Below are 23804 nucleotides of genomic sequence, written 5' to 3'. Positions count from 1 at the left end.
GGCTGCAGTATTGAAGGGTCACCAGGCTGCCAAAGGACAGATGAATCTATCCAGACCTAAATAACACAAGTTAAAGCTTCCATGCCAGCAGGTATTGGATCACAAGAGAGATAGAGAGAGATTTGGTACTGCCTGAAAAAACAGAGACAATAAACATTTCAAGTACACAACATACAGAAGCAAACAACCTCAGTAGCATAATGCTTGATAAACCCAAACACCCTAAGTTGTGGGAGAAGAACTCACTATGCGAAGAAAACTGCTGGGAAACTGGATAGCAGTTTGGCAGAAATTAGATTTAGACAAAACTCATATCGTATACCAACGTAAACACCAAATGGATACATGACCAACATATAAAGTCATTATCATAAAAATCAGAGGAACAAGGAAGAAATTACCTTTCACAACTGAATAGGGGAAGAATTCATGATTAAACAAGTGATAGAGAGGATAACTTAAGATAAAATGAACAATCTTAATTATATAAAATTGAAAACTTTTTCAATAAACCAAATCAAAGCAGCTAAAATTAGACAGGAAACAGGTAACTGGGGGTAAGTGGGAGGAGGGGGGAAGAATCTCTACAGCAAGTTTGTCTGATAAAGAAACTTTCTCATTTCCAACATAGATAAGGAACAAGTTTACCATTCACTAATAGAAAAATGGTTTAAAAATAGGAACAGGCAGTTTTCAAAAGAAGAAATCCAAACTATCAACAATCATGTAAAAACGCTCTAAATCACTAAAAACTTAAGAAATGAAAATTAAAGCAAATCTGAAATTTTATCTCACACCTCTCTGACTAGCAAAGATAACAAAAGAGGAAAATGATAAATGTTAGAGGGCCTATGGAAAAACAGCTACAACAGTACACTGATGGTGAAGCTGGAAACTAACTGGTCAAGCCATTTTGGAAATATGTCCAGAAAGTTACCAAACTGTGCACGCTTTTTGACCGAGATCTACTGCTACTAGGTCTATCCCCCAAAGAAATTTTTAAAAAGAAAAAGGATGTATGTGTTCAAAAACATTTATAGCAGCTTTTTTTGTGTGTGGTAGACAAGTTAGAAATGAAGGGGGTATCCTATTGAGGAATGCCTGAACAAACTGTGCTACATGAACATAATGGAATATTCCTGTGCTATAAGAAATGATGAAATACAAAATTTCAGAAACTGAGATCATTACGAACTGATACAGAGTCAAGTGAGTAGAAATCTAGAAAAATTTGTAAAATGCTAACAACATTCAAGAACAAAAATGTAAAAGACTTTAGATCTCTGATCAATGCAATAATAAGCCACAAATCTAAAATGTGAAAATGAAACAAGCTACTCACCTCATCTCACCCAATTCCTGAGAGAGGTGATAAACGTGAATTTAGAAAGAAACATACATTTCTGGACATGTCTAATGTAAGAGGTTATATTTCCAAGCTATATAGATATGAATAGAGGAATTTTCTAAAAAGATATACGCTTAATGGAGAAAAAAGGTTAAGTATATGGACAGATTAATTTTAATACCTGTTAGTTGAAAAAATTTTAAAAGAAAAAAAAACAAGTAGGAGACCTCTAATTCTTGCATGTTCTAAGACTACCTTACATTTTTGTGTTTTTTGTGCTTCAATGTGCTTTTTGCATATATACATTATTTGATCTGTTCCTAGGGACTAATCATGAAGAAAGAGTGAAAGAAAATCAGTGTACCACCTGCATGCTCCATTGGTTTGGGTCAAGAGACCTAAGGAGGGGCAGCTAGGTGGTGCAATGGATAGAGCACCGGCCCTGAATTCAGGAGGTTTGAATTCAAATCTGGCCTTAGACACCTAACACTTACTAGCTGTGTGACCCTGGGCAAGTCACTTAACCCCATTGCCTAGCCCCCCGCAAAAAGAGAGAGAGAGAGAGAGAGAGAGAGAGAGAGAACTAAGGAAAGGCTCCTAGCACATTGAATGGATTCCTTATGAAAGTTTTATAGGAAATCATAGACAAGGGTCATGCAGGATCAGAAGGTATGGATGGTTTGTGATGATTATCATTCCATTTTTGGTTACCTTTTCTGTACAGCACATTTTTTCCTTATAATATACCTACATCTGCCTGTCTCCAACTTACACTAACAAATTCTTACTTCTACTCTTTAAGTAAAGCAAAATAAGTCTAAGCCCTCTTCCACATGACAGCCTTTTAATTTAAAGATATAAAGTCATCATATCGTTCTTAAATATTCTCAGTTCCTTAAATTAATCCTCATATAATACTACTAATGTGGGAATTTATTGTACTTGTCTACACACCTGTTACAAGGTGTTTTTCCTTTTTCTTGTGTAGTGGGGAGGCAGGTAAAGGTGAAAAGGTAAGATAAACTAGGTATATAGCTCCATTCCCCCTCCCCCCAAAAAAGAAAAAATGATAGAAGGAATGACAAGCAAGACAGCTTTGAAAGTTACACTTTGAATATATCATATACTTAAAAAGAAAAATCAAGTTTTATGTAATCAATTTTCAGCTTTACATACGTCTCCTATATATCAATGTATATGGAAATGCTTTTTACATGGCCCTGAAGTTCAGAATAAAAATTTAAAATTAAATTAAAAATATTTTTAAAAGAAATTTAGAATTATGCCCCCCAAAATCACTAAACTATACATAACCCTTGCCCTGCAATATCAGTAATAATTATATACCACAAAGAGATCAAAGAGGAAAGGGTCCTGTATATATAAGTATAAAAGTACTAATATAGCACTTCTTTTTGCTGTAGCACAGAACTAGAAACAAATGGGATGTCCATCAATAGTTGTGTGACTGAACAAATCATGTCATATGAATATAATGATGTATTATTACCACAGTTACAAATGATGAAAGAGATGGTTTCATAGGAACCTGATAAGACTTGCATGAACCAAGGAAGAAGGATGTGAAAAGAATCAAGAGAACAATTTATATAACAATATTATGAAGAAAAACATCTAGGAAAGATTTAAGAACTCTGTGATAAGAGAATTTCTGGTTCAAGCTTCTATGCTAAGAAAAACAATTTCCCAGTGTTGAACTTCAAGACATTGTAGCCAGAAGCTAGAAAGTCACACAACTTGCTGAAGTTTGCAAAAATCAAACTTGGGATACAAACTATAGCTTCAGTTTTGAGCAGGTACTTCCCTGACCTTCCTGATACAGATAGAACCTTCTTTTCCCCTTCTGTTGTTTGTTTCCTCATGTGTAATCCTTTACCTTCTCCTTTCGGTAAAATTTCACATACCATTTCACATATTCACATTCTGAATTTCTACTGAAACTGTTGTTCTAGGTTCAATGACCGTATGTTCAGTGAAGATTGCTCTGAGCATAATAAAACTGCAGCATCTCTGCATCACTGATTCAGTGACTGACAGTAGTACCCTCAGATAATTTTGTCTCAATTATTAATGACCCCAAATGAGACATAATAGGATTGAGTTTTCCAATCCAGTAACCCTCCAGCTTGCAAAAAAGTAGATTTTACCTAGGGAGATTTATAGGCAGAAAAAACAGACTGACTGGTAAAGGTATAATCCTACCTAGAAAACTGCAGAGACAAAGTAGTGTTCTGCATACTTGTGTGTATGATCTTAGTCTCTCTATTGCACCCGAATAATTTATTAGACAGAAACTATTGAACTCTGGAGTGACCAATTTGGCAGTCAACCCAGTGCCCTGACAAGCATGGCACTGTGGTCCAGGAATCAAAAGAAAAGGCTGGGCTGAGAGAGTTCATTTCTTTTTTTTTTTTTAATATAAATTTATTTATTTTTAGTTTTCAATATTCACTTCAACAAGTTTTTGAGTTCCAAATTTCTCACCCCTCCCCCCACCCCAGGATGGCATGCATTCTGGATACCCCTTCTCCTGGTCTGCTTTCTCTTCTATCTCTCTCCCCTCCCTTCTCTTATCCCCTTCCCCTTCTATTTTCCTGTAGAGCAGGATAGACTTCTGTACCCCATTTCCTGTATTTCTTATTTCCCAGTTGCATGTGAAAACATTTTTTTTAAACATATGTTTTTAAAACTTTAGGTTCCAAATTTTCTCCCTTCCTCCCTCCCCACCCCCTCATTGAAAAGGCAAGCAACTCAGTATAGGTTGTACATGTGCAGTTATGCAAAACACTTCCTTAGTAGACATGTTGCGAAAAACTAACTCTATTTTCCCTTAATTCTATCCTGCCCTCCCATTTATTCTATTCTTTCTTTTGACCCTGTCCCTCCCCAGAAGTATTTGCTTCTGATTACCCTCTTTCCCAATCTGCCCTCCTCTCTATCATCCCCCTGCTCTCTTGTCCCCCTTCTCCCCCTATTTTCCTGTAGGGTAAGACAGATTTCCATACCCAATTGAATGTGTACGTTATTCTCTCCTTAAGCCAAATCCTATGAGAATAAGATTCCCTCATTCCCTCTCACCTTCCCCTGTTTCCCCTCCACTGTAAGAGACTTTTCTTTTCTGTTTTTTTTTTGGTGAGATAATTTACCCCATTCTACCTCTCCCTTTCTTCTCCAAGTATCATCCTCTCTCATCCCTTAATTTTATTCTCCAGATATGACCCCTTAATCTTCAACTCACCCTGTGCCATCTATCTATCTATATATACATACATACAATTTTTTTCCTTCAACTACCCTGATACTGACAAAGTTCTCATGAGTTACAAATATCTTTCCATGCAGGAATGTAAACAGTTCAATCTTAATAAGTCTCATGATTTCTCTTTCCTGTTTACCTCTTCATGTTCCACTGGAGTCCTGTATTTGAAAGTCAAATTTTCTGTTCAGCTCTGGTCTTTTCATCAGGAATTCTTGAAAGTCCTCTATTTCACTGAATGACCATTTTTTCCCCTGAAGGATTATACTCAGTTTTGCTGGGTAGGTGATTCTTGGTTGTAATCCTATCTCCTTTGCCCTCCGGAATATTATATTCCATGCCCTGCGGTCCTTTAATGTAGAAGCTGCTAAATGCTGTGTTATCCTGATTGTGTTTCCACAGTACCTGAATTGTTTCCTTCTGGCAGCTTGTAATATTTTCTCCTTGACGTGGCTATTTTCCAGCTCAGTTGTTTTTCCAATGAGATTATTGTTTTCTAATTTTTCATTCTTTTGGATTTGTTTTACAGTGTCTTCATTTCTCATAAAGTCACTGTCTTCCAATTGCTCTATTTTAATTTTTAAGGAAGTATTTTCTTCAGTAAGCTTTTGGACTTCCTTTTCCATTTGGCCAATTTTTCTTTTTAGGGCATTTTTCTCCTCATTGGCTTTTTGGACCTCTTTTGCCATTTGGGTTAGGCTATTTTTTAAGGTGTTATTTTCTTCAGCATTTTTTTGGGTCTCCTTTAGCAAGCTGTTGACTTGTTTTTCATGATTTTCTTGCATCACTCTCATTTTTCTTCCCAGTTTTTCCTCTACTTCCCTTACTTGCTTCTCAAAATCCCTTTTGAGCTCTTCCAAGGCCTGGGACTGATTCATATTTTTCTTGGAGGCTTTGGATGTAGGAGCTTTGATTTTGTTGTCTTCTTCTAGTTGTATATTTTGATCTTCTTTTTCACCAAAGTAAGATAATATAGTCTGACTCTTTTTGCGCTGCTTGCTCATGATCCCAGCCAATTACTTGAGTTTTAAATTCCTTGTTAAGGTAAGAGTCTGCTTCCAATGTGGAAAGTGTACTGTCCCAAGCTTCAGCATTTTGTATAGCTGTTTTCAGAGATACTTGTAGGGACCTGTAAATTTTCAGTTCTTCCAAGATGGTATGATAAGGGGCGAGGTGTTTACTCCTTTCCTGGCTTGTGACCACAAGTACTCCTTTCTGTCTTGTAACTGTGAGGAGGGGCTCCTCTCCACAATGACTACAAGCTCCACCAAGCCAGTGCTCCTCCTCACCCCAGCACTGCCGCCCAGAACTGTGGCCCAGATCCAAACAAGGGCAAAGCAAGAGATTCCTGCCTCAGCACTGGCAAAGAGATCCCTGCAATCCCTGTCTGATCAGCCACTGGATTCCCCCTCAGTCTGTGGGCCAGAAGCTCGGGAAGCAGCTGCCCCCCCCCCCCAGGGCCACGCTCTTGGGGAATGGAGCTGAAACCCCGCCTTCCTTTCTCAGCACTGACAGAAACAGACTTTTCCCACTGACCTTCTAAGTTGTCTTTGGCACTTGTGGACTGAGGAGTCTGGAAACCTCCACAGCTGCCCGCAATTCAGTCTTCTGAGGCCTGCTCCAGGTTTGCTGCGGCCTGTGCACCCACGCGCCCACGCCGCCGCGCATTGTGCTCCCAGCCAGGAGCAATACACCTTTCTGATCAATCATCCAGGTTGTCTTGGGCTGGAAATTTGTTTCACTCTGTCTTTTTGTGGGTTCTGCTGCTTCAGAATTTGTTTAGAGCAATTTTTTATGAGTATTTGGAGGGGTTTGGGGGAGAGCTCAAGCAAGTTACTGCTTTCACTCTGCCATCTTGGCTCCACCCCCCCACCCCACCCCACTGCCCGAGTTCATTTCTTAATGGGAAGGCCTCTTCTTCATTTTTCTGGCTAAATACTTGGGGTAGGACTCAGATTCTTCTAAACCTTGTACTTTCACTGTATTTCCTACAGGCAAATAAGAGAACTGTCTTTCATTTGTAATTATTATATTGTGTTGGCTACTCTCCCAGTCTAAATCCTTGGTAATGTTGGTCTAGTCTGACATAAATCTTGAGTGGTCAGTATGGTCCCTATATATCTAACACAAGTCTAAATTCTGCCCTAAGTAGTCAGTGATCATTACAGTACCCTTCAGGTTCTGTTGACTCTGGTCTGGTTATGGTAATTCTAATTTGTGGCAACAGCCTATAGACTGGGAAGCTAAATTACTCCTGGCTGAATCCATTCCCAATAAGGGAATTCTAGTCTGGTTGAACTCTGTTTAAAAAAAAATATATGGACTAGTAAAGGCCAAAAAAAAACCATTCTTGAGTCCAGGGATGATACCCCTGCCCTTTTATTTATTTTTAGTTTTCAACACTCATTTTTATAAGATTTTGAATTCCAAATATTCCCCTTCCCTAAGACAGCATGCAATTTAATATAGGCTATACATGTACAATCATAATAAACATATTTCCACATTAATCATGTTGTGAAGAAGAATCAGAACCAAAGGGAATAACCACAGAAAAGAAAAAAAGAGAAAATTGTATGTTCCAATCTGTATTCAGACTCCATAGTTCTTTCTCTGGCTGTGGACAGCATTTTTCATCATGAGTCATTTGGAACTGTCTTAGATCATTGCATTAGAGGAGCTAAGTCTATCAAAGTTGGTCATTGTACATTGTTGTTACTGTGTACAATGTTCTGATTCTGCTCACTTCACTCAGCATCAGTTCAGCAAGTCTTCCCAGGCTTTTCTGAAATCTGTCTGCTCATCATTTCTTATGAAACAATAGTACTCCATTACATTCACATACCACAACTTGTTCAGCTATTCCAGGGATGATCTTTTGATTTGGAAATACTGCATACACTTAAGTTAAATATTGAACTTCATATTTTAATTAGCTCTCCCCAGTGTCTGCAATTACTATTAATTCTGATGCTAAACTTGCCTTACCAATAAACAAAGACCAACTCTCACCCTTTAATTAAAATTTTAGTGGGAGATAAGTTTTAATATTAGTCAGGAAAATGGTAAGAACTTCTTCTACACAAAGTTTCAAAGCTTTTAAAAAACTATAACCTCATCTTTATGTTCCTAATTCTGGTAAGACTGGGAATACAAAAAGACAGATAAGTGGGAAGAGATCTCCCTTTGAAGAAATTTATAGTATTGCAAACTAGAGATTATATTTGTGAATGGAAGAGAAATCTGTGAGACTCTCTTATATAAAAAAATATATTTAAAAAATATAACAAAGTTTCATCTAAGGGCTTCTTTGAACTGCCAAATATTAATATAAACATTAGCTCCTCCACTGTTTACTTTCATCTGGACTAGATTGGGGATACTTTCTAAATTCTAATGCAATTCTAGAGAAAGGTATGTGTGTCTTTGTCTGTATTTATCTGTATTTTTAAACCATTCTTTGCTTTACAAAACTATTCCTTATAAGATACTCCCTGTAAGATTTTTACCTTAAATTAGTATCCTGATTACTGTACAATAACAGTCAAATTGGGTTATCATGTACTGCTATAAGTCTAAGAATGACTTATAAGGGTTTCCAAATAACCATTCTCTGTGAATGTATGTTTTCTACATTGTAGGCAGAAAGGACAGCAGAATTATATATGGTAAATCCTTTATAGATCTCTTCTTCAGTCTGCAAAATACTATCTTTCTAAAGTTCTAACACACATATTTAAACACATAAAAAAGACCCAAAGGTGAATATCAGCTCTGCTTCATCTCCATCTCCATTTTGGGAATGTAATTTATATAGATTCACTTTAAGCAAATTATATTATAGTAAAACGACTCATAGGGTCATAGGACATGATACACAAAACTGAAGGGCACTTCAAGGGCCATCAAGTTAAACCATTTGTTTACAAATAAGGGAAATAAAAGTCAAGGAGATGAAGTGTTTTGCCCAAGGTCATAATAGTAAAGTATTCAGAAGCAGGATTTGAACACTGGCACTTGTTTTTCACTGTTATCATTCTTCCTTTGTCCTTAGGCATTCACACTTTTCAGATTTTTGTCAAAAGCACCCCAGTTCACTTAATCACCCAGCCTCAAAAGCTGAATGCCAGTCACAAAGTCACAAAATATTAGGGCAAGAAAAGATTCTAGAGGTTTAGAGACCATAGCATTTAGAATCAGAAGAAGTTGATATTGGATAATATTTTACTGGGACCTAGCTACCAGTTTCTAACATCAAGAATTTCAAGGGCGATGCGCTGTGCCAGAGGCTGCAGGAAATACAGTTCATGCTGCTGTTCAGCAAGAAGGGGAACCTGTGGCTGCAGAAATGGCACCTGGCTATTTCAGAAAAGGAGAGGAAAAAAGATGGTTTCAGAGCTTTTGCAGGTCGTCCTGGACAGAAAACCTAAGATATACAGCATCCTGGACTGGAGAGAACTCAAAGTTGTCTATAAGAGATATGTCAGCCTCTACTTCTGCTGTACCATCGAGGGCCAAGATAATGAACTCATCATACTGGAAATGACCCACCAATATATGGAGCTCCTGAACAAATATTTTGGTGGTGTACGTGAACTTGACATCATCTTCAATTCTGAGAAGGCCTACTTCATCTTGGATGAATTTCTGATGGGCAGTGATGTCCAGGCTACCTCTAAGAAAAGTGTGCTAAAGGCCATGGAAAAAGCAGATCTACTACAGAAAGAAGACGAGTTATCTTGAAGTGCCCTGGAGGAGATGGATTTGGCATAGTTTCCCACCCCAATGGGATATACATTGTAGGGCTGCCATGCCTTGGCAGACATGCCTTGGCTGGTTGCTTCACAGTCCACACATGTTCAGATCCCTTTTCCCTGTGGATTACCCTTTTCCTGCTGTCTCGATTTTTTTTGGAGAGAGCTGTGGACTGATCCCTCAAACATTCCTTCTTTCTCTGACTCCCATCACTTCCGGTTCCTTCACTTTTTCCAGTTTGTGTTTTAGAAATTGGATGGGTAGAGAAAGACTATGATCAAGAAGAGAGGTGTGATGATGTATGCTTCTCTCTCTCTCTCTCTCTCTCTCTCTCTCTTTCCCCATCTTAAGAACTGCCTTCACCCAAACCATATTTCATTCTCACATACACTATAAATATATAAATATGTCAGGTTAAATGGAAATTGTTTTCAGCCTTCCACCTACCTAAAGAAAAATAACATACCTCCATTTCCTCCCCCTCCCTATACCAATCAGCTAGGCCTTCACCCTTTCCTAGGGCAAGAGATCTCTAGTATATTGAGGAGGGGCCTTTCTTTCCTTACATCTCTTATCCCTGTTCCCCTCTTAGAGTGGGTGTGAATCGTAGGGAAGAACACAGCTAATTGTTAAAATCTTATGACTTTGAGGGAAGGGATACAGGAAAGCTTACGCCTGTTGGGAACTCAGTGGAACCCCAAATGCTCTAATTCAGGGAAGAAGGGTATTTATCTGTCTCTGTTTCCTTTCTTCCTGAAATAAAAGGACTATCATTTCTGGAAATAAAAAAAAAAAGAGTTTCAAGGGCAGATTCACAGTAAACTCACAGCTTTACTTTACACCTCATCTTCTTCACATCATTTTGGGCAGCTTTCATGATGATAATGCCTCCTCAAAATTTTTTCAGCCTACTTAACTCAAAAGAACCTTACCTCAAATGTACAAAAAAGGTAAGAAAATGAGAAGAAGGATATAGTTTTTGGGAAAGATAAGTTACAAGGATGTAAAGCATATACAATACTACTAAGTATAAAAACTCATTATTTTACTTAATGGTTTTTAGGAAGTATGCTTTGTGGCTTTTATGTTTAAGTTCCTCAATTATGCTAAAACAAAAATTATCAAATTTTTAAAAAGTTCACTTTTAGACATACTGAGCTTGAAAGAACTGGTGGTAACATTTGACTAGAGATATTCTATAGGCATTTAGAAATTTGTGCCTTGAGCTCAGGAGAGAAGTTGGGATGGAGATGATGACTTGGGAATAATCTGTATAGAAAAGGCTGAAGAAGCCCACAGTGAATGAGATGAAGGGAGAACATTCTGTAAAGAATACCAACAGTCAGTCATCCATGCTGAAAATCACATTTGACTCTTATTCTCTCACTTCTCAAGTTCAATTACTTGTTATGTTCTGTTGATACTACAGAGGCAGTGAAGTGGTGTGTGTAGTCCAATTTGATCCTATGAGAAAATTTTATTCAATTATGGGTATTGTGAGAAACCTCTATTGCACTGTTTGTAACCAGCCCTGCATGGCTGGGAAGCCTGGACCACTTCTATCTGTTGCTTTGAGACTCTTAACAAAGAACCTAAGTTATGCTGACCAGAAACCCAATCAGTTCTGAAGATTAATGCAAGGAGTTTCCTCACAATTATACATCTAAAGCAACCCATATGTCTTATCTACTGTTTACGAGTTTCTCTGACTGAATACAGATACTTGGTGGGAAGTAGGACACCTCTTTTTCTTTTTTTTTTTTTAACCCAAGAATTTTTTATTGTTTTTATTTTACAGCCATTTATGCCATGAATTCATAGGGGATCAGTTCCAACAGCCCAGGTTCCTTGCCATTGGTTCTCACAAAGTGTGCTTCTCTGGGTGGAGCAGACCGGCACTTCAGTTGAACCCAAGTACCTTTTTCTTTGGCTTCCTTTTTCTTCTGATCATTTTCCTTTACCTGCTTCAGGAAGCTATCTCTGATCTTAGAATGCTTAATATGCTCAATATGAACATTAATTCTCTTGGTTAGAAACTTGCCCTTAACCTGTTTGTTTACAACAATGCCTACAGCATGTTGAGTACTGTTATAGACCCTCCAGTCTTGCCATGGTAACATTTGTGGGAAATTCCTTGCTGAATTCCTTGCCCATACCTTTGATATCTACAATATCACCTTTCTTGCATATTCGCATATACATAGCCAGAGGGGCAACACCATGTTTTTGAAAAGTGCCTAGAAAACATGTATGGTGTCCCTCTCCTTTCTCCTTTTGTGTTTGTCATTTTGGTAACTCACTGAAATATGGCAGAGCTGGCAGAAAGCGACACCTCTTTTTCTGATTTCAGGGAATTGTACCTGTTTGCTCTCCCCTCCAACTCAGAAAGCCCTAATCTTTCCTCCAGTTAGAAATCAGATTACCTAATCTTGTATCCTGGCTTATGTCCTGTTAATATTTGCTTTTAATGCATAAAAATCTCTCTTAGGGTCCAATACCAAGCTGAGAACCAAGCCTGGGCCCTATTTGCTATGCAATTGGCCTGTACTGCTTAATAAACTGATATGTTCAGAAGCTCAAACCTTTGTTTCCTCAGTTATTTCAGATTTCACCCATCACAGCTCCCTATCAAGCCTTAGTCACAAAACTGACAGTTAAGCTTTGCCAGCAAGGTTCTACACAATATAAAATGAGTGATTTGATAAAACCTTTTGAAATTTCATTTCCCCTCGCTTTAATAAAAGAACAATTTTGACAGAATCATCTAGCAAAACTCTCTTCTTAGCGAAGTACTAAGAATGAGATGCTAAAAGCTTCAATAATTCCATTCTATAATACTCAATTAGGTCTGAGGTCTCATCAATATCCCTGCCAATAATACACATCATAACCTATCCATGATAGTTTATCATATGTCATTCCTTTGATAAATCTCTCCCATAAGTTCACCACAGGAGTCCACCTCTGTGGTCACATAAGACTTCATTACTTTCACTGACATGAAGATTCCAACGGAGCAGTTGGTCTATGAACAAGTTACATCTCCCTTGCCATATATCAGCCCATCTTTTTCTATCTTTTTTTTCTACCACACAGTTCCTAGATGCTTCCTGTTCTTTTAAGTTTCTCTTATGTTGCAACATGTTCACAATCACTGTGTACCCCTCCATGGTATCACTGTGATATTCAATTTCAATTCTCCAGAGACTATTGTATTTCATGTCTTGTAGTCATACCACAACGATTCAGCACCTGAGACTCCATCAGAAACTTTCTTTTCTCATATTTCTAAGGTGGATATAGGTATAGAAGTCTTTACAACAGCCCCAAGTAATTAACTTCCAGATCTGTATTTTATACCACTGCAGGGCTGGTTGATACCTCCATTAGGCACCAACTCAACCTGGAATGCCTATATTTATATACTTAATAAACTAAGGGACTTTAACGCTTGTGAAGGATTTTCATAATAGCAAATCTATGTTTAATAAATTTAATATCCTAAGCAAAGAGATGAATTTTGTGCCAGCTTGTGTTCTTTCCGTTAGACTATAATAAATGATATAAAATAAATAATAATAAATAATAAAAACTATAATAAATACTATACCCTCCAAAAAAAATAAGATATTAATGGTGCATTAACAGAAATGCACACTATTTACTTGGCTGTTATGCTTAGCAGTCAACAACATGCAATAAGATACAAAAAAATATAAAAATAAGAAAAATACTTACCCAAGGAAACAATCAGTATCATTCATCCACTGATTTATAAACTGTGCAGTTATAGGTCCAGGATTATGTGGAAAATGAAGGCGTTCTAAAGTATGCAAAAGCAGATCAGGGTTGTAGTACAAGGCAGCAATAGCAACCTGAAGACACATGGTACGGAGCTCACTTGTTTTAACCCCTCTGGTTAATCTTTCCAGCACAACTTCTACAAACAGTGGAATGCACTAAATACAAAGCAGAAAATAAAAGATAATAGAGAATTTATTATAAATTCCTATTGCCAAAAAAATAATAAATTAAAACAAAAAATAAATTCCCATTGCCTGTAAAGAAATTAATAATAATAATAATAATAATAATAATAATAATAATGAAAATAGCTGGCATTTACATAGCATTTGAATGTGTGTAAAGTCTTTATATTACCTCATTTGAACCTCACAATAACACTCTGAGGTAGGCAATAGTTACCCATTTTACAGATGAAGAAACCAAGGCTCAGAGTCATTACATGATTTGCCCATCATCCCAAAGCCAGTAAGTAATGAGGTGGGATTTCAATCTAACTCCAAGTTCTGCATTCTATCCATTACAGCATAATGCCTTTTCAAGAATAAATACTATTGGCTCAGATTCTTATCATCTCGTCAAATGCTCAGATTCTTAAAATCTAGCCAATAGCTCACTAAATGTTCAGACTCCTTAAGAGCCTGGCCAATATGGCAGGTGTTCTAATAAACCTTGTCTTTGGCTGAAAGAAGGCTTGGGTCAAATTCTTTTGGGCAGGACCCGCATCTCTTACTCTTGATATTTTGGGATCCCAGCACCCCTAAGACCCTAAACCTCAACATTTTGGTGGCCCACACAGGGAAAACTGCTTAACCCCCAGTTCTTCTCCAGCCAAGACTGGAAGGTATGTAAGCCTTCTCTGCTTCTTTCTTGCCCTGCAGTGGGGGTTGCTCACCAAGCTCCTAGGAAGACTAGGAGGTGCTTTTTGGACAGTTATGAGGCTGTCTCCCACTGCGCCTGATGCTCCCAGGCTCTCTGTCCACTGGTTCGGTTTGAGACCATGGTTCTGGGTACACCTTCTGCAGCATAGAGGACAAGGACAGACACCCTATCCAGAAGCGCATGCCCAAATCTGTCAATTTTCTCGCCACTAGAGAATGGGGAAAACTGCAGATGCTTTTTGGTTCCCTGAGGCTTACTTACTCCCTTCCCTCTAAACCCCTGGATCCTCCTTCATGGAGGTTACAGGGAAAAGTCAGATCACCTAAAAACATTTTAGCAAATTCTGGAGGTTTTGTGATTGATCATTAAGGAGCTTTGAAACACCTCCTTACAACTCTGGTCACTCCCTTCCCTTAAGGCAAGAGGTTATCTATTAACCCCTCTCATAGGAGAAGAGAGTTTCACTCTTTGATTTCCCATCTTCAACCTGGTGAAAGGAAGAAGGGGGAAGGGGTAGCAGTTACAGCATGGGCCCCACTGGCAATGGCTGGAAGCATCACCCAGGTTCAGCACATCACGCTCTGGGTAAATAAGCTAGCCTCCGAACTTGGATAAGCACGTTCTTTTAAAGTTGTAGTTTTAACTGTTAATGATGAGATATTGATTCTCTGTGTAAAGTAATTTGGAAATGCATTTAACAAAACTGAAGTCACCTGATTGGTAATGGGTTTGTTTCAAACTTCAAACTGGCGAACTTTTTGTATCGGTTTTGTCAAGCAACTTTTCATAATTTGGCTACCACTAAAATAATCTGGCTATTGCTGGTTATTGTTTTAATGTGTAAACTTGACAAAAAGCTTGCTTGACTTTTGTCTTGCTGAGAATTTGCAAGTATACAGAAATAATCTCTAACAATTGGCTTTTTTACACCAGGACAAATTTGTTTGAGATGTAAATCCTGGAAAAGTTTTCCTAAGCTATGATTAGTGAAACTTGCTGTTTGAGGTAAAAGCTCATAGGATTTTATTTTGAGTTGTCTGATGGATCATAATAATCCATCGATAATCAATAATCCACCATCTGAGATGGAATGCCACAAGCTACTGAGACAGAATATGATATTGGTGGGAAGTCAGCATCGGGAAAAGATGAGAGGACAATTTTAGCCTTAGTCTAAGATGGAATCCTCCTGGCTTAGTTTCCCCATTATATTTCTTTGAAAAGGAATGCTACCCTATGCCCAAAGGGCTACATAAATGTGCATACCCTTTGATCCAGCAATAGCATTTCTAGGGCTATATCCCAAAAAGATCAAACAAATGGGAAAAGGACCCACATGTACAAAAATACTCATAGCAGCTCTTTTTGTGGTGGCAAAGAATTGGAAATTGAGAGGATGCCCATCAATTGGGGGATGGCTGAGCAAGTTATGGTATATGAATACAATGGAATACTATTGTGCTACAAGAAATGATGAACAGGCTGACTTCAGAAAAACCTGGAAAGACCTATATGGTCTGATGCTGAGTGAAGTGAGCAGAACCAAGAGGACTTTGTACACTATAACAGCCACGTTATGCGATGACTAATATTGTTAAACTGAACCCTTCTCAGCATTACGAGGATCTAAGACATCTCCAGAGGCCTCGGGATGGAAAATGCTGTCCACATGCAAAGAAAGAACTATGGAAGTCGAATCTCTATTACTTATTTTTACCTTCTGTTGGGTTTTGTTTCCTCTTTCTGATGGTTTCTCCTATTGGTTTTAATTTTTACTTACAACTTCACTAATGTGAAAATATGTTTAATAGGAATATAAATGTAAAGCCTATATCAGATTGTGTGCCATCTTAGGGAGGGTGGGGGGGGAGGAAGGGGAAGAAAAATTTTCAACTCAAAAGCATATGAAAGTGATTGTTGATAAATCAAAATAAATTAATAAAATTTAAAAAAAAAAGGAATGCTACCCATCTGGCTATTCCTCATTCTGGTTATGAGGTGGATTTGATACTGCATGGTTGGAAAACTGAATTATCTGAATCCAAACAGAGATAAGGATATTTTATCCTGTCATATCTGGGTTCTGAAGTCTTTTCTGCCAGATTTGTGTCTTCCAGACTACAGGCCGTTCACCTACAGCTGGTAGCAAACAGCAGGTACCAGCCAATGTCTCCCCCATCATTCCCTGGATGCAGCCTTTGCTCCGTTCCAGTCAACCTCCTCTTTGGGACTCCCTTGAGGCAGGCACAGCTCTATGCCCCTTGCCAGCAGGAAGCAGTTTCAAGAAGCCAAGACCTTTGCCTCTTACTCCAAAAGAATCTGGGTCCCATTTGTTTGAGGGGGGAATGATGGGGTTGGGAACTAGACCCCAGAAAGGAAAAACCCTGGACTTTCCCACATGGCCAAATCTCTGGAATTTACCTGAGGCTGTAATCCCATCAACTGGCCTTTCATTGTGGCTATGCCAAATCTCCCAATTCTCTGTCACCTTTAACCTAGCCTAGCTCTCCACTGTCTTACCTCCCTATTGCACTGCACCCCCCTTCCTGTCTCCCTCCCACTTCCCATCCTTAATCCTAGATCTCTCCCAAATCTTTCTATATATAAGGTCCATCTTGTCTCCATTAAGGTGCTCAGATTCTTATAACCTAGCGAAATGCTCAGATTCTCAAAATCTAGCCAATAGCTCACTAATGTTCAGACTCCTTAAGAGTCTGGCCAATATGGTGGATGTTCTAATAAACCTTGTCTTTGGTTGAAAAAAATAAATAAATATTATCATGCAATTATATCTATTATGAAGCATTTTTAACCTTATCATCTAACACATAACATGTTTTAATTTCTCATATCATCTGCACATCTTTTGCCTCTCTGCAAAATAGCTAGGGGTTATTTTACAATATTCATTTGACAAATAAGAAAACTGAGAAACAAAGAAGTTAAGTGGTTTGCCTTAGATCACATGTTTAGCTATCTTTTTCCCCCCACCTCAATAATTATCAACAGTACAAAGACTTTTATACTCCAGATCACAATGAGTAACAGAAGAAGTTACCTAAAACACAATAGGAAAGATAGGACAAAAAAGTATATGTAAAAACAGTTAACAGACATACATCATATATAGCCATTTAATACACATATACAGAAGTCTGGATATTCAAGAAGAATAATTTTCTTAGAAAAGGTTTATGTTTATGAGAACTAAATAGTACACTGAAGGTAGGAGAGACACAAATTAGAGTTAACAAAACAGGCAACTGGAATCAACTAAAATGTTCTGAGAAGAGCTGTGATCAAAGCAACTCAATCAAAATAATTTCTTACTTCATAGAAAATTAACATGCATTTATTAAGCACCTACCAGGTATAAGGAGTTAGGTAATGGGATCCAAAGACAAAGTCTCTAAGCACACTCCCTGCTCCTTCTTTTAGAAATATTAGGGAAACATTTTCTTCAGTATGCTAGTCTAGGCTAGTCAGTATGCTTTTGGATTAATTTGAATGAGAAATGTTATCATTCTTTAACTTTCAATTCCAAAACAATTACCTGAATTAAATCCCTTTCTCTCTAACCACTTTCTTTGAGGAAATTGGGTAAAAAGGTCAGAGAAGAACTTTCTCTCCTTTTGACAGAATTAGGGCAGTGACCAGATTAAAAGTAAAGGATCACTGATTAATTTAACAAGGAAGAATATCTTGTTTCCCAGGCACTGACCAGATTTAGAGTAATGATGTTTTTGGTCATTTCAGTTAATGGAACTACTTCTTGAGTTTACCTTTGACAAACTGGAAAGGAGAATTTTTTAAAAGAATGGTTGAGGGGGCAGCTAGGTGGTGCAGTGGATAAGAGCACTGGCCCTGAAGTCAGGAGTATCTGAGTTCAAATCCAGCCTCAGACACATAAAGCTCACTAGCTATGTGACTCTGGGCAAGTCACTTAACCCCAACTGCCTCACTAAAAAAAAAAAAAAAAGGTCGAAAAGGAATTGAATGATTTTTGGAAAATGGTTCTCTAGGGGTATGCAGAAAGTTAAATATCTATTGTCCTCCATAATAAAGAAAACTCTTAACTGAACAAAACTTAACAAAAACTTAACTTTTAATTTAACAAAACTTAACTTTTACTCTGAACTTTTTCTCAGTCTTGACTGTGGAATCTTGTGCATTGTCTGGTAATGCTATGAACTCTACATAAAAAGCAGTCTTTAGACCTTTTTCTCTATGTAGAAATGTTAAGAATAAGTAATCTAAATTAACAAAAATTGTTTCTGGAAGGTTTATGCTTAAAATACAGAGCATAGTATTTTTTCTTCCACATTGTCCTCAAGTAGATTATATTCTATGATAGGAAGTGTGTGTATGTTTGCATGCAAATATGTAATGGAAAATTGGCCAGCGAAGGTTTAGTCCTTACAGGAATTCACCCTTAATACAGGGCTTTACAGAGTTTGCATATATATGCCTGCTGCCCAACCAACATATAGAATTTTAGGGAGTCAGTTTTCTGTCAAGAATGACTGAGGAGCTAGTACTACATGAAAATGAAGTCCTTCTAGTTGGCTAAGGAAGCAGAAGAACTGATGATGCAATGGAGGCTGGGCCACAACTGAGTATACATACAATAGGTTTGAGCAGGATGTAGTTCTTCATTGGAATCTTTCAAGTGAGGATTACTATGAGCTGCTAGGTTGGGTAAGGCCCTATCTCTAACCTGGCCATCATATGTCCATGAAAGTATGACATCAGTAGTTGAATTTGGTGAGGAGCCCGCCTTAAGAAGAATCCTGTCTGACCCAGCCTAGTAACAAAAACACCAAATCCCATGAGGAGCTAGCCCAAGTAGGCAAATGAACAACTTATCATTTGCCCAGAAGTGAAGTCATTGAGACTCTGCAAAGAAAGAAGAGGATTCCCAGGGCCAGCAATTCAGTTTCCTAGAAGAATGCCTTTGTGCCTTAAGCTTCAGCCCACTTTTCCCAAGAAGCAAATGTGCACCACTGGTTTGGGGGATGTTTTTGTAACTTCTGTCCTTGCTACATTTTGCTACAGAAAACACCCCTTTGTAAAAGTTAATTGCTATCAAGTAATTAATCACTACTGGGGAAGTACACCAGATAAGGCCTCAAACCTAATCAGAAGCCACAATCCATCAGGGTTACTGGCAGGAGGAATAATCATTACTCTCTGGGAATCCAACCTGCTAGTCTAAATTTGGATTGGGAGAGTAAGCCCTGGGGGAGGTAGGCAGGAGGAGGGAAGGGGCACCACAAATACAGAGTAATTTTAGGAATGCACCAGAGCCTAGAAGGATTAGGAGAACTCTCTCAAAGTCATGATGTCCAAAACAGGATTCATTATCTTTCCCTACAAACTCAATCCTCTTCCAAATTTTTCTGTTTCTTTTGAGTGCATCACCATCATACCAGTGGCCTAGGTTTGCAACTGAGGTGCCATATATCAATAGAGAAAGGCTTAAAATGCCAGAATATTATGTATTTGATCCTATAGCCAATAGGGACCTACTGAGTATCTTTGAGTAGGGGCATGCCAAAGTCAGACCTAAGCTTCAGGAATACCAATTTGGCAAATTTATGAAGAGAAAAAGAGACAAAAATCTAGGCTATTAGAAGGTTCCAGCCTTTATCCTGCCTCTGTCTGAACACCTTATCTAAGTATCTTTGAAGTGTCTATGTCCATGTCTTGACCATGAACTAAACATGAAAATCCCCAAAGGTTCTGTCCTAAACCCTCTTCTCTTTTCCTTCTACACTATGTCATTTGATGATTTAATCCAGCTCCCATGGGTTCAATTATCATCCCTAAGCAAAAGATTTGCAGATCATCACATATCCAGCCCTAGTTTTTCTTCTGAGCTAGTTGTGTATCTCTAATAGCTTTTTTAATATCTCAAACAGCATATCCTATAGGCATCCCAAATTAAACACATCTAAAACAGATCTCATTTTTGCCTGCAAACTTTCCCTACTTCTGAACTTCCCTGTTACTATCAAGAGTATTGCCACTCTCCCAGTCACCCAGGCGCAAAACCAGTGTCACACTGGACTCCTCACTCTCATTCAAGCCACATAACTAATTTGTCATCAAATCTTGCTGTTTCTCCCTTCATAAAAAAATCTCATATATAAATGTTGTCTTCTTTCTACTCATACAACCACAACTCTAGTTTAGGCCCTTATCACCTCTTGCCTAGACTAAAGCAATGATTTTAAGTCATTTCACTGCCTCAAGTCTCTCCCTATTTCAATCCATCCTCCATTAAGCTGCCAAGGTGTCTTTCTTCTTCAGATTATTTTCATTTACACTGTGTGTCTACATCTATATTGATATATATCTATGTGTTATATGTACAGCTGGTGCCAATTAGTGTGAATAATGAATCTCCTGAAGTGACTAATGAATCCCATTATTCAAATTCATGCTGCATATTTCCACTGAGCTGGAACCAACAACTACAATTTTTAATAGTGTGAATTCAAATACTTGAGATCATTTCACAAAATTCACTAATTTCACTAATAAGAACCTAGTTGTACCTAGTTATTTACATGCTTCTCCTAACAGAATGTAAGGTTCCCAAAGTTTAGGTCCTAAACTCTCTTTTCCTTCTATACCCATTTCACTGGGTGATCTTGTCAATTCCCATGGATTCAATTATCTTCTCTTTGCAAAGGATTCCCAGATCATCACATATCCAGCCCTAGTCTTTTTCCTGAGCTATAGTCATATATCTCCAATAGCTTTTTGAAAAATCTCAGACTAAATATCCCACAGGCTAAATATCTCAACACGTGCAAAACACATTTCATCTTTCCCTGAAAACTTTCACCACTTCTGAACTTCCTTAATATTATCAAGGGCACTGCCACCCTCCCAGTCTTACCCAGGTTCAAAATCATTATGTCACCTTGCCATTCTCGTTCAATCTACATATATATCTTTGAGGAAAAGGAATGGTTTTTTTTCTTGTTTTATTTTACTCTGTATCTGTCAGCACTCAGCATAGTCCCCAGCACTATAACTTAAGTGCCTAATAAGTGCTTATTGACTTAAGTAGAGAGAGATATAGATGGGAGAAATGCCACGGAGGTATTGGATTTTTAAAAAAGCTACAACCAACTAAATATGTGGAATAAAATAAAATAAAGAGTTGAAGAGGGCTCTGAGGATGCAAACCTGGGTAACTGGGGAAACTGTGGCACTAGCAACAGAAATATGAAAGCTAAAAAGTGGGTTTGGCGGAAAAGATAAATATTCTTTAGAAGATAATGAGTGTGAGGCGCCTACAAGACACCCAAAAGGCAAAGTCCAATAGACAGATGGTGATGGGATAGGACCTCAGGAGAAAATATGTTCAGATATATAGAAAGAGGGAGAGAACAACTATTGCAACACAAATGCCTTTATTTATTAACAATATGAAAGTGGTAGGAAGTAATTTTATTGTAAGGTTATTGTCTTTTGGGTACCTTTCTAAATGGCTCATCCAAACAAGACATTTAATGATGCTATAAGTTTTGAAACACTACCAATGAAAATATGTACTATGGATGAGGAAAAAAAGACAACTATCTGCAACTGAAATTCAAATTTTTTCTTATATGCTTAAGAAAACAATTTTAGCAGAAGAAAATATGAAGAACTTCAAAACTGTTTTAGAAAAACGTGTTTTATCCTGTGTGATGAAAAATGAATGTTTAAAGTAAAAATGCAAACTTGAATTTAAATGTTTTAATTAGGTCAATTTATAAATTCACTAGCAATAGCTAAACTGCTAAGAATTAAAGGTAGAAAAAAAATTCTTGCCTAGATTTGGTTCTTAAGATATTCATATCACTGCTTAAAAGTAGGGTTTTGCAAAAAGTGACAACAACTTCAATGTGAGTAACTTCCAATTTCCCCTATATTTTTTGATTAGTTCTGTTATTATTTCCTGAGCTCAGGAAATTATATATTTTCTGAATAATAATTTTTATTATTGTTTATTTCATGACACAGCACACATGACAGGGGTCTAGATCAAATTGATTCTTCTTACTGCCCAGTACTTGCAGGTTAATAAAAGCCACATACAACTGTATGTAGAATTCAAAAAAGTCTTTCAAAAGCCTTAAAACAGAATAAGATATATTTGACATAATTCAATCAACAAAAATTAAAAAGTTATCATGTGTAAGACTATGAGCAAGATGTTGTAAGGGAAATATATTATTAAGGTAATACTTCTTACCATCATTGCTGGAATCTAATGAAGCTAGACGTGTTATAAGGCAAAATGTCCAAAACTGAACTTTTTTTTTCTTTCCTGCCACAACTAAACCTTCCCCTCTTCTTAATGCCCCTATTACTGTTGAAAGTACCACTCTACTCCCACTCTACTCCTAGTTGTCCAGGCTCACAAGCCGGGTGTCATCCATGATTCCTCACTTTCACTCCCTCCATCCAATCAAATGCCAAGTCTTGCTGTTTCTACCTTTGTAACATCTCTTATATATACCCCCTTCTTTCCTCTGACAGGGACACTGTCATGGTGAAGGCCCTCACAACCTCACCTCATGCTTGGACTACTGCAACAGGTTTCTGTACCACAAGTTTCTCCTCAATCCAGTCCATTCTCCATTCAGCTGTCAAACTAACAAGGCTTGCATTCTGCAAGTCTGACAATGTCATTCCCATACTCAACAGACTCCAGTGGTTCACTATCACCTCAGGATCAAATATAAAATCCCGTTTGGCTTTTAAAGCCCTCCATAGCCTGAACCTTCCACCTTTATAGTCTTCTCACACCTTATAAGCCACTCCATAATGTACTCCATATCCTTCCCCCTCTGCCCAGAACTCTCTAGAAGACATCTCTGCATCCTACCTTCCTTAGGTCTCAGCTAAAGTATCCACTTTGAGCAAGAAGGCTTTCCAAATCCCCCTTAATATAAGTGCCTCCTCTCTGTTGATTACCTATTTGTTCTGTCAATATCCTGTTTGTACACAGTTGTTTGTATATTCTTTCCCCATTAGACTATAAGCTCCCTGACAGTGAGAACTCTTTTGCCTTTCTTTATATCCCTAGTGCTTAGCACAATGCCTGGCAAATAGTAGGTGCTTAATAAATGTTAGCTGACTTGTTGAAGCTTTGTCCATGTGCTAGGTACAAGGTGAAACCTCAGAATTATTTTAACCTGTATTTTTCTCATTATTAGTGATCTCAACAGTCTCTCATATGGATGCAGTAGTTCTTCTGAGAAATATTTACATCTTATCACTACTCTTCTATTGGGAAATAGCATCATTTATTCTTTAGGACAATAATTATATTTTCTAAGTCTGAATCACTTGTCAGTGTTTCCCTAATTGATTATAATGTTTATTACATTATGGCCTGAAAATGATGAATTTAATATTTCTGCCTTCCTGAATTTGAATTCTTTATACATGATCTTTTTTTGTAAAATTAACATATGATGCTGAAAAATAAGCATATTCTCTAAATTTTCCATTCAGTACCTGCCAAAAGGTTATCCTAACTACTTTTTCTAACATTATGTTCAGGTCCTTAATTTCTTTGTTGCTTATCAATTTGTTAGATCTGTCTAAATCTGAAATGAAGTATTCAATTACTGCCTTCTATATGGGTCCTTTAAAAGTCAATTAGCTTTTCTCTTAAGTGTAATTAAATGTTATGCCATTAAGTGCATATGTTACTTCAGTATCTATAGG

At 37.6% G+C, this 23804-nt stretch overlaps 1 protein-coding gene and 1 pseudogene across 6 annotated transcripts in view; one reads left to right on the top strand and one right to left on the bottom strand.

Moving 5' to 3' along the window:
• Positions 1-23804, bottom strand: part of IPO8 (importin 8) — a 149172-nt gene that overhangs the window by 19845 nt on the left and 105523 nt on the right. For all 6 annotated transcript variants that reach the window (XR_013487451.1, XM_020975801.2, XM_020975804.2 and 3 more), the window contains one exon: positions 13119-13339. Coding sequence is in view for 5 of the 6 variants with exons in the window: in XM_020975801.2 (XP_020831460.1) it covers positions 13119-13339 (221 nt within the window). In the remaining variant the exon portion in view is untranslated. The remainder of the gene's footprint in view (positions 1-13118; positions 13340-23804) is intronic.
• On the top strand, positions 9012-9368 carry LOC110200461 (AP-1 complex subunit sigma-1A pseudogene; annotated as a pseudogene).

The sequence above is a fragment of the Phascolarctos cinereus genome, unplaced genomic scaffold, assembly GCF_003287225.1.
Source record: "Phascolarctos cinereus isolate Bilbo 61053 unplaced genomic scaffold, phaCin_HiC Scaffold_1;HRSCAF=81, whole genome shotgun sequence".
In the NCBI taxonomy this organism is placed as follows: Eukaryota; Metazoa; Chordata; class Mammalia; order Diprotodontia; family Phascolarctidae; genus Phascolarctos; species Phascolarctos cinereus.
Note: the sequence above shows the minus strand (reverse complement) of the source record. Positions and strands in the feature narration are given on the sequence as shown.